This window comes from Musca domestica, unplaced genomic scaffold (assembly GCF_030504385.1).
Source record: "Musca domestica strain aabys unplaced genomic scaffold, Musca_domestica.polishedcontigs.V.1.1 45, whole genome shotgun sequence".
Taxonomy (NCBI): domain Eukaryota; kingdom Metazoa; phylum Arthropoda; class Insecta; order Diptera; family Muscidae; genus Musca; species Musca domestica.
This window is the reverse complement of record NW_026712335.1, coordinates 2,773,279-2,785,675: the sequence shown is the minus strand read 5'-3', so window position 1 is coordinate 2,785,675 and position 12,397 is coordinate 2,773,279. Positions and strand designations below refer to the sequence as shown.

The following is a 12,397-nucleotide window of genomic DNA, read 5'->3' as shown; positions in this document are numbered from 1 at the left end:
GAAATTTTGACATTTTGCCCTATTGGCGTTTTGGAATTTTACATCGAAAAGAAACCCCTCTTCCACACTTTTGAAAAATTGCAGGTAAAGATTCCTCGGAATCAGTGCATTTTTTCCAATCGATTGGAAAATATGATCGAGACTTTCACCATTATATAAATCAGGGATACCCGTTGATATAAGCGCTGTACCAAAAAAAGGAACTAGATTGATAAATTTTTGCTAATACAGTTTCTATATAATAAGAGCTAAAAATATCAAAATTTGGCTAAATTAAATGGAAAACATGGCAAGAAACGTGAATAAGTACTAGAAGACCTCTATTAAATTTCAAAGCTCTGTCTTAAATATTGCGAAATATATTTGAAACTATAGAGGTCTCTTAGTACATTGTCAAAACTATATAAAGACCTTAACAACATCTGGCCCAAGAACCCAGGCATTAATTTGGCATTTTCATAACTCAGACTGGCTATTGTATAGTGAAATTATGAGAATATTTTCAGTGAATTAGTAAAAATTGCTGAATTATTTAGAAATACACAAGATTTTTTATTAACAAAGAATTTATGATTTTTATGATAGATATACAGGGTGTGATAAAAAAACTGCAACAAAGTCAAACGCGATAATTTTGACAAAGTGTCGGAAATATCATCAAATTATAGAATACGTTTAGATTTGTTCGAATTGGTCACCTTTGGCACGAATCATGGCCTTCAAACGGCCAATGAAACCGTCACACGCTGCCCGAATATTGCTCTGCGGTATTTTGGCACATTCCCGGCGAAGCGCTTGCTTCAGGTGATCGACACTTTGGTATTTTTTTGTGCCAACCTTGCTTTCCAAAATACTACAGACACATTAGTCCAAAGAATTGGTATCCGGAGATTTTGGTGGCCATTGTGCGCTGGAAATGAAGGAACGAGGAACCTCATTTTGTAACCATTCTTGGTTGGCGCGTGCTGAGTGCGATGGTGCTGAGTCCTGTTGGAATGCCCAAGGTCTGCGGCCAAGGCTTTAATACACCCTCCAGAATATTTTTGCGATAATATTCGGCATTTATTCTGATGCCACGGTCGATTAATACGAACGGATAGCAACCATCGGCTGTTATGGCGGCCTACACCACCAACATGGCGCTGGAGTTCTGGTGGCCAACCGAAAATGCACATTTTCCTTTTCAAGTAAACACGATCATTTTGTTTGTTTACAAACTGCTGGACAAAGAATGTTTTCTCATCGGAGAAAACTAAATACAGAAGTTCACCACTTTCGCTCTGTTGAGTTAATTTTCTTTCTGTTGCGGTGTTCTTGCACTTTTTGGAATTTCCATGGCTTTACCCCGAGCTCATTATGCCCTCAGCCATATGGCTACAGAGGGTATATATCATTTGATACGGTCAAAACGTGCCTAGTCGAAATAACGATTTTAGACCCTAGGTCTCTTTGGACCAAATCCGTTTCAGAACATTTGGAGTCGATCTAGCGATGTCCGTCCGTCTGTCTCTCTGTCTGGCTGGCTGGTGCGCACGATAACTCTCGAAGGGAGTATCCGATTTGATCCAAACTTGGTACATCGTAATATTTTTGTCAAACTTAGATCGAGTTCGGAGATGGGCAATATCGGTCCACTCCTTCTGGTACCTCCCACACAAAATGTCAACATTTTCAAAGAAAATAATTTATTGCACAGAAAGAGAAAGGATAATCCGATTTTGCTCGAACTTTGCGAATCCTCATATTTTCATCACTGCTAGGTCATATGCGAAAATGGACAATATCGGTCCACTCCATCAGGGACCTCCCCCACAAAGGGTCAACATTTTGAATAATTAAAGCTCTTATAAAATGTGATGTAAGAGTCCGATAGTCTTCAAATTCCACACATGCCAATAATTTTATTAGCCTAAGGTCTGTTGCAAAAACGGAATGTATCGGTCTACTCCTTCTGGTACCTCCCCCACAAAAGGTCGAAATTTTCAAAAAATATTTTTTGCACAAAAAGAGAAACGATAATCCGATTTTGCTCGAACTTTGCAAATCCTCATATTTCATCTCATCTCATCAGTGCTAGGTCATGTGCGAAAATGGACAGTATCGGTCCACTCCACCAAGTACCTCCCCCACAAAGGGTCAACATTTTGAATAATTATAACTCTTAAATAATGTAATGTAAGGATCCGAACGTCTTTAAATTTCAATATTTTTATAAACCCAAGATCTGGTGCTAAAATGGGATGTATCAGTCCACTCCTTCTGGTACCTCCCCCAGAAAATGTAGAAATTTTTAATACCCATGAAGCTCATAAAAAGCCAAAATAACATCCGATTCCATTTAGACTTGGCACATCTCAATATTTCTATCAACACAAGATCTCTTATAAAGGTGGTATAGATTGAACCATTTCTTCTCCCCCATACATAGGGTTCAAGATTTTGAAAAACAAAACTATCAAATAAAGCGAAATAAATTTCCAACTCTCTTTAAATTTCACACACACAAATATTTTTGCTAAAACAAGATCTGTTTTGAAGTTGATATATATCTGCCAACCCCTTCTGCAGTCACAATTTTCAATAATTATATCTGTTATAACTTTCGTAATAATTTAGCAATACTTTACTACTTTCTATTCTCAAATATTTCTCTCAATAAGAAGTCTGATATGAATATGAAATTTATCGGTATTTATGATTTAGCATAAAATTGGACATAAATATCCTTTCTTGTAATTTTGCCCAATATTTCGCTCAATATTTTTTATTTATATATTGTATCAGATGAAGTATAAAAGTGGAATATTTCGGTAGACTCTATCTTGTAAATCACGCACATTTTAACACTTTCTAAATATTATTACATATCTCATATAAAGTGAAGGAGTGAGTCGATATAATCCATACAAGGATCGTCGGAATATTTATATCATATTTTTGGGTCCGATACGAAATGGACAATATTGGCCCATTCCTTGGGAACCTGCTCCATAGAGGGTCAAACGTTTGAATAATTGCTAGTCAAATTATATTTAAATAATCGAACACAGGCTGAGGGTATATATCTGCCGGCAATACCGACTGATACTTTTTAACTTGTTTTTCAATATTTGCCGAATGGAATATTGCTATATGTTCAGCTCACGAGCCATTTTTCGGCAACTGCGACGCGGGTTTCGATCAAGTCGCTTCTTTACTTTTCGAACCATTTCAGCTAATGTTCCTGTTTTATTCCGTCCATTTACTTCCGTCACGGTAACGAGCGATTCTACGAGACACAAAAGATTTATTCACATTAAAATGCTGGAGTGCTCTAACGATATTCACTTATGGTTTTCCAGCCACGAATAAATTTTTTCTGGAAAATTCTCACCAATATGCTTTGTTACGCTTCTAAACAATATGATGTGCTGTCACTGGAATAATTTTAACAGCTGTCGACGAGTGGCGTAGAGATGACAGCAGTCTGAAGTTGGTTGCAGTTTTTTTTGCACTAATAACAACAGGAAGACTATCCTTTTTAGAGCTAAAAAATATTAATAGAGATCTTTGCATTAATCCAAGCATCATTGGTTAAAGATATGGAAAATGTCTTCTAGGTATCGACCCTGTAGAAGGATATTTTTTATGTATTCATATTTTGGTATTCTGAGCTCTTGTTATGTAGAAACACTGTTAGCAAATAATTTCTAATATAGGACCACGCTCCATGAGAATCTTGGCCAAATTTTTCCCATCGATTAATTAAAAAAATGAATTTTGTTATTTTTTTCGGAATCAAGGTAAAAATGCCTACCTCTGAAAATACTCAAAAAGAATTCAAAACTTAAAATTTTTTACTACATTTGAATTAATCTCTTAAATGTAACCCGAGTTATAAAGTCAGACATTCGGCTAAATTCACCCAAAAAATATTTTTCCCGAATCATCGCCAAAAACATTTTTTTTTAATAATTAAATAAATTGATATTAAATTCCGTAGAAATTAAATAATTCAAAAATTAATGATTTATTTAATTTTTTCCTATTTATTTTCAGACACAATGAAAATGGGTCAATCTTTTCGTTGCCTCTTTTGGGCAATTCTCTATTGTGTCCTCTATTTGGTCAGTGCATCGGATGAGGATTTAATGGATTTCGATTTTGGTGATTTGAAGGAAATCGACTGGAGTTACGAAAATAACAATGATCACGATATTTTGAATAAGGCAACAACGGCCGCCAAAGAAAATTCCATAACCTTCGATGATGACATCGATTTCCTGGAGGAAGACGATGATCAAATGCAACGTTACGACTGGCGTGAGAAAATGTTGAGGACGGCATTGTCCAAGGCCCTGACGAATAAAGTTGTGAGGCAGAAATTCATTGAAGTTATGCCAATATTGAGAGTGTTATCCAAACAGCAAAAGCTGGCGCTGTCCGCATTGATAACGGCTCAGTTTAGTGCAAAGAAGGGAAATGAATTGAGGTTGGATCAGGTGGGTAGTTTTTTGTTAATTTTGAATATCTAGTTTTATTATTGGCTGTTTTTTAGGTGCGCATGATGTTCGGTGATGACAAGAGCCTTATTCTACCCGTTGTCTATGACATTGCCAATTTGGTAAAGAATTCGGCTAAGAAATATATTGAGTTCGACTATAGCATTCAGGATTTGGCAAATTTCGGTAAAACCAAATCTTCGGCAGATAGAAGAAAATTGGAATTGACTTCAACGGAATTGGCAGAGGAGGAAAATAATGAGGGTATTGGTACGCTGCCCTACACCGCTGCCGATGCATCCAAGGAAGAAGAACAAGGTGATGATATGGAAGATTTTATGGAGGATATGCCGGAGGAATTTTTAGATCCCATGGAAATCAATAAGGAATTACTTGTTGTAAAGGAGGAAAGCAGCAAAAACAACAACACAGAAATTTTAAAACAAACTGAGGATACTGAAAAGGAAAAATCGAAAGAAAAGAAGACAGATATTCCCATTGAAGATGCTGCCGCAGAAGTTATTGTTGACCATCCACTGAAGATCAATCATGAGCTGCAGAAAGATGTGCCTACATTGGAATTAATTAAGGGCAATATTCCAACACTTAACACAGAAGAAGATATCAGCAAGGTACCAACCACCAAATCAACAACAACCCCCATACCTCTTAGACGCACCCGAAGGGCTACTGAAAATCGTGCCTTTGTCCACAAGCTGATACGTTCAGTGCCGGCCTCTGTAAATGAAGCTGATTTGCAGAGAGGTTTGGGTGGACGTACCTTGAAGCTGAATACCACCGCATTTGCCACACCTAAAGAAACAACACTCACACCGCTGACCACAACCACCCCCGTAGAAGTGGAACAAAAACCATCCAATGAAGCAAATCCCGACTTGGAACCCTATCAGATAGTTGAGGATTTGGCATTTGCCAGTTTAAATGGTACGGAAATTGTACTGAACGATGAAGATGAACCCCAGGAGAGAGAGGTGTCCTCAGAGAATTCCAATCCCGACGGAGAACTTTTACCCACACCTGAAGAATTAATTGCTGGACCACGTTATCGTGTTGCAGCCAACAAATTAATACGTCCCGCCAAAGGTAAACGTGTACCTCCCAAACAGATACGCACACGACCCCAACAGGGCAGCGGTGTTACGCCGCCCAAAAAATGTGAACGTTTCACAGCATCGATGTGCATTCGAACTGAAGACTATCCCATGTAAGCTATGATGAAAAACAAAGTTTTGAGCCCGGGGTAAATGGTTTTATGGAATTTCGGATGGATGAATATTTGAATTTTTCTTTTTTTTTAGTTTTTGGGTTTATTTATTTATTTCTTTAGTATTAAGTTTTATAAGTAGTTAGATTAAAATTATTTTTTTCTTTTGGAAATAATTGAGATTATTTTATACATTTTTTTAATTTTTTTTTTGAATGCTTTGGTTTTGAGAAGAATTTTAAAGCCAATTATATTTTAGAGCTTTGAAATACAAACGTGCTCTTGTTTTGTAAATCGCTTTAAGATTTCTAAGCTTTAAAACTCCATTTAGGAATTTAAAATACTTTAAATTTGGTTTCGGTACATAAACTTTTATATATTCAATGCTGTTGGCCTTTCCTTGCTTCATGGTTAACCCAAATCCTTACCAGTTTATGCATTCCCAGGTATTATATATTTTGTAATAATTGCACTACACGACAAAACTCAGTATATTTTCATAACTACAGGAAAACCCAAAAAAAAAAAAAAAAATGTAAATAAAAATGTTGGTACGTACTTTGGAGTTTTGAAAGTTTGATTGGAACACAAGCGAAATTGGTCGGGAAAGTTGCGTCCATTTTTTTTATTTTCAGAAAATATGCGAATCCTTGGAATCCATGCCTTTCAGATATATGGTGTCTTCGCCAATATTATTGGCAACAAGTCAGGGAATATTTTTCTTATGAAAATTAGCCTTCAGTCGTGCTATTTTATAATATTCATTTTTTTTCTGATGGCATAATGTCCGCTACACCTGCGACCACCAACCATTTAGAAACCAACAAATATATCGGCATTAGATTCCGTATGTGGAAATCACTCTAGAGTCCGAATGAAAATTTTAGGTCCGTAGAATTGAAAATGGGCTTGTAATAGCTCTCAGATAACTATACTGGAAGATTTAAGGTGTAATTTCACACAAAAAATTCGTGCATTTTTTCTAAAAATATACAATTTGATTTTTTTTTAATTCCTTTACTTCGTACCTTTCTGGCTGAAAATCTATACCCTCAGAATGCATATAATTCATGGATTTTTCAGAATATAGATTGGATTTTCAGAGGAATACGATTTGATGAAATAAGATTTTAAATTATATTGCCGAGAATTCAAGATTTTTTTTCGTATGTCTCCTGCAGAACATAATGTGTTTTATACCCTACAACACTATTATAAGTTTGATTGGGCCAAAACATATATAACACCTCGAAATATTGGTCCCCGACATAAGGAACTATATATGGATCGCCGTCCGTCCGTCCCTCGGTCCGTCTGTCAATGTTAATTTGTAATCAAGCTCACGAGATTGAAAATTGGGGCGGGGTGATTGGGTCGGAATAGAAGCCTGTTGTTTTTAGAGATGGTCGCAAAATGTTTAGGGGTTAAAATGGACAAAAAAAAAAAAGGAAAAATTTCCTAATTTTGCTGTTGCTCTACATACGACCACAATTATAGAACAATCGACGCGGAATTTCGCATGAAGTTAGAGTTTAGGGCTAAGCCTACCAATTTGTACGGTCATTGGACAATATTTAGCGAGTAAAATATACCATAATTTTTATGGCCAAAAATATATGAAAATTTCCAATAAATAGCGAATATTTTGAATCGCGGAGAAATCAGTCACTTCTAACCACTACAGTAATGCTGATAGCTAATATATCGGATATATAGTAAAATAGGTACAATATATATGTAAAAGAAACTGAGCTGATTTCCACAATTCTCATCAACTCGGAATGATTTCTTGCCTGAAAAGGATAAAATCTAAGACAAGTAAAAAAGCCGGCCGGGTCGAACTTTAAATGCCATCCAACACTTGGAGCTAATTTGGCAATTTTCAAAAGAATAAAATCCGTTAAAAATGCTGTTAAAATCTTAAAATTACCGAATGTAGCCATCATATTAAGGTATATGAATATAGGAAGGTACTATTATATGGGGCCTATACCAAAACGTGTACCTGCACCAACAATTTTCGAACTTCTAATGCCAAACGAACTTCTAATGCCAAATTGAAAAAAATCCGGTGAATAATGTCGCTAAAATCATGAAAATACCGAGTATGGCGTGGTACCGTTATATGAGGGCTATAAGAAGACTTGGACCTGCACAGACAAAATTCTTTCATAGGCTTTAGTATCCATTACGAACTTCAAATACCAAGTTTGAAACAATTCCGGTGAATAAAATAGCTCAAATCATCAAAATACCAAATTTGGCGAGGTACCGTTATATGGGGACTATAAGACGTGGACCTGCACAGACAATCTGCTGTCATAGGCTGTAGTATCCATTAAGAATTTCAAATACCAAATTTGAAGCAATTCCTACGAATAATGTCGCTAAAATCGTCAACATGCCAAATATAGAGTGGTACCGTTATATGAGGGCTATACGAAGACGTGGACTTGCACAGAAAATTTTCAGTTATAGGGTGTAGTATCCATTACGAACTTTAAATACCGAATTTGAAACAATTTCAAATAATGGGGGTACTGCTATATGGGGGCTATACCAAAACGAGGACCGATCCAATTATCGTCCGATCCTCAAGAAATTTTGCATGGGTGTAGGGTTAGGGTCAGTATTTGAGTCTATTGTTTTTTGAGATGTACATTCAGGGGTTAAAATGTACCAAAAAAAAAAAAAATAAATAAATAAAAAAATAAATCAATAAATAAAATAAAAATAAATAAATAAAAAATAAATAAAAATGAATATTGGGCAAATGCCCCTGGTCAGGTACATCTGGGCGGTGCTCTATGACATCATTTCAAAAACAAAATCTTCCAAAATGTATTTTGACATAAGGGGGCTTCGAACATATTGTAGTGTTGTAGGGTATCATATGGTTGACCCCGCACGACTACGAGTAAGTATTCTGCAATCTGGTTTTAGGGTCTTAATAAGAGAAAAGCTTAAGCTGGTGGGAAAATCTTGGCAAGGTCTCCAAATTCCTACATTTCTATGGCAGACATATTAAAAATGTTGGCAAAATTAAATATTATACCGTCTATACTAAATAGTGCAATTATTTTTAAAATTTGTTGGAAAGAGAGTTTCGGGAAGATATAATAACTGCTAATTCGGTTAGAATTGGGGCCTATACTTTCAAATTCTGATTTTACCGTTTGAAGTGTAACATAACTTTCTCAATAGAATATAAAGTTCTGAATAGAATTTTGTGGAATTTCGACTGAGAATTTTATACCAATCAAGAATAAACTGGGCATTGTGGAGTCAGATCCATTTACATGTCCCCATACGAGAGTATAAAAACTGTTAACCATCGGATTATAAGGACTATTCCATCATTTCAATAAATAAAAAAATAAGTTAACCTTACTTAATAAAATTTAAGGCCTTACCAAAATTTGAAATATTATTATTTTTTCCACATATAAGTCTTTTACATCTTCTGAAAATCAAAGCATTCTTGTTAGGGTAAACTAATTCTATAAAATCATCCTAGTGCACTACTTTGATTTATTTTTGGTAAATATGTCCTTTATAAAAAAAAAAAAAACAAAATAATTTATTCTTAAGTACAAAGAAAAACAAGAACACCTCCTGCATTTAAGTTAAATAAAAATCCAATATATTTAAGTAAAACCCATTGTATATTATTGTGTAAATTCCGTCCATGCTTAGATGGTTGTCGGGGAAATCCTATCCAAAACCCAAACTAAATCCCAAAACCCCCAAGAAATCCTAAAGACCCCCCAAAAACCCCAAACCGCGAAGAATCCCAAGAACCCCAAAAGCTTTTATTAACCGGGCAAGTGGTTCCAAGAGGCAAATGGCACTGCACCGCAAAATTAAACTGAAATGAAATAATTGACACCTGGTAAAAGGTTTCTTTGAAGCGATAGTTTAAGAGTTCATGGCTTTAAATTCTTTTGTTTCCCTTAAATTTTGTTTGAATAAATTAGGGATCTGATAATGGGCAGCATTCGGAGACATCGTAATGCAATGACTGCCCTATTGGCGGAATATACTGACAGGCAGTACAGTGCGGAATTCGGTGATGACTTTGAGGATTTCAATCAGGGCAAGAAGAGGTAAGTTTGGGTGGGGAGATTAAGAATAAAATATAAAAGGGACTTGACACTTCTTCTAGGCGCCAAGATACAAATGAGGTCCACTCAGGCTTGTGTCAAAGCATTGTACGTTATGCCAGACCTCAAAAGGCCCGTTCCGCTTCTGGGGAATGGAAATTCATTGTCAACACCGGCAAGCATACCCAGACTTTGAGATTGGAAAAATGCACGTAAGTTATGAGAATGCCTCAAAATATTTTTTTCCTAGAATTTTTAATTGTTTTCCTCTTCTCCAGAAATCCCCAAGAGACTTGCTCATATCTGTCCTCCAGCTATAAATCGTATTGCTCCCAGGTATACAATTATCATCGTTTGCTGAGCTGGGACAAGACCCGTGGTCTTCATGTGGATATTTTCAAAGTACCCACCTGCTGTTCGTGTCAAATCAATGGCATACGACAACAACAATTTGCTGCAGCTGTGGGTGGCACATTTACCAAAAAGGACTTTACTCCCATTCCGCAGAAACCCCAGGAGGTTTATCGCCCTGATTCTTTTGACTATACCGAGGACGATGAGGAAGAAGATGAGGATGATTTGGCTTTCAATATCCGCAACTATCACCACTACAAACACGACACAAGTTTCGATGCCAATGAATTGTTATCGGGTGGTAGCAATAAGGTCAAGACCAAGGTGCCCAGTCCCACAGTGGGATCTTATTTGAGTCCTCCCGATAACGATGAATTTGGACAGTATCCCTATAAATTGACACGTGATTCAAGCAATATTTTCAAACCCTCTGCACCGGGTCCCTCACCATCGCTTTCTTCATCTGCTTCCTCATCCGTCTCTGCCAGTTCGTCAAATAAAATTTTGCGAGAATTAGCTCGACGCCGTCCTCACAAGAGTTTCAGCAACGACTATCAATCGGATTTGGAGTTCTCGCCCAGTGAACACCACGCCGAACGAGAGGTAAACGTCTATGGCACACCCAATGGCAAGCAAGATCGCACTCAGCACACTAAAATTAAACCTCTTTATTCTGTTATCCACACAGGCGGTAGCAACGACAATACTACGGCCATCACCTCCAGCACCGGAACCATTCGTGCCCAGCCATCCGAAACACTACACCATGTCCCAACTACAGGACGACCACGCACTGTTACCAATGCCCACCAAAAGTCCCCAGCCATCACGGATATCCGCCTCGCCGCCACAGACACCCTACCAGCAGCGGCTGCCGGTGATGGAGCAGCACTATTCGAACCATCAGTACCCCAGCCAACACCAACATCAGCCATCCGTACAGCATCACTACCAACCCATTACTACACCCATGCTGCAGGCGGACGGTCCAAGTCCAAGCCAAGGTTACGGGTCACGGGAGCGAAAGCGACCACCACCACCACCGCAGCACCGACTACGATCGCCGAAACGACCGAATACTCTGAGACGTCATCGAAGCGCAAGGTTATACCGTCTATAACTTCGGATGTTTTTCGCAATACCTACAAGGCCAAATTAAATTTGACTTCGTATTATTCGCCCACGGCTGCAACCATTAGCAGCAGTGGTGGCCCAGCAAAATCCTCTTCACATCCACCCAAACGTATAAACTACAGTTATCATCCCATAATTGATTTTTTTGAATATAATCGGAAAATCCAAACTGCCACGTCAACTGGCGGTACAACAGCCACGACGACGTCGACATCTGTATCCCCTAGGCCATCCAGCACCCTGGCAACACGACGCGTGCGAGTTTCAACAAAACCTCCATATCATCTGTCCTCGACCCAACTGTATTCACACAAAATACCCAATGCAGTACCGGCCACAATTTATCAACAACCCCAAGTTCCCGAACGACACACACACACAAGACACCAAAATGAGCGTAGGATTGGTTACGGTGCTGCTGGTGATGGTAGTAGAGTTACATCCCATACCGATAGTAGTAGTAGTAGATTTTTCCCCATTGATGGCCCGACACCAGATACTTCATATCCCCAGGAGGATACCGAGGTAGCTGATGTCTGGCATCCTGTAATTGTGGAGAACTTTTAATCTTCCTTTCTCTAGTGCTTTGCTAAACTAATGCTTGAACTTATGTCCTTTTACCTACCCAATAACACCTGTTCGTAGCTACTTGCCTGTGTTTCCATTTCCTAATAATTTATTTATTTGATTTAATTATTTATTGCCTTAATATAAATTATTTATTTATTTAAATTATGATAGCTCCCAAAATGTTTCTCTCATTTCAGTAATTTGTATGTGAGACTTAAGATTATATAATAAGTTTATATGTAGTGGTTTAAGAAATATTATATAAAAATAATATTTTTATTATTATATGTTCAATATATTTTTAATAAATATTTCAAATATTTATTTTTTATAAAAAACTTTGGTTATTGAACTGAGTATTTTATTATACCCTAAATCATATAGTGGTAATATCATGTCTTTGTGCATTCGTTTGTAACATGGGGAAGGAAGATATACCCATTCGAGTCAACAAAATGCAGGTCGAATTTTTATCCGATTGAAATGCAATTTTCCAAACAATAGTTTTTGGCCCAAGGACAAACCCTACT

At 37.2% G+C, this 12,397-nt stretch overlaps 1 protein-coding gene across 2 annotated transcripts in view; it reads left to right on the top strand.

The window, feature by feature from the left end:
- Positions 1–12,134, top strand: part of LOC101900947 (neurotrophin 1) — a 42,860-nt gene extending 30,726 nt beyond the window's left edge. The window contains exons 2-7 of one of the 2 annotated variants that reach the window (XM_059127525.1): positions 4,039–4,481; positions 4,538–5,706; positions 9,684–9,812; positions 9,872–10,021; positions 10,088–10,766; positions 10,852–11,426. In XM_059127525.1, the coding sequence (XP_058983508.1) occupies positions 4,044–4,481; positions 4,538–5,706; positions 9,684–9,812; positions 9,872–10,021; positions 10,088–10,766; positions 10,852–11,283 (2,997 nt within the window). In that variant the 5' untranslated portion in view covers positions 4,039–4,043 and the 3' untranslated portion in view covers positions 11,284–11,426. Of the gene's footprint in view, positions 1–4,038; positions 4,482–4,537; positions 5,707–9,683; positions 9,813–9,871; positions 10,022–10,087 lie in introns of both variants that reach the window. The other variant, XM_059127524.1, reaches the window with a different exon arrangement.
- The last annotated feature ends 263 nt before the right edge of the window (positions 12,135–12,397 follow it).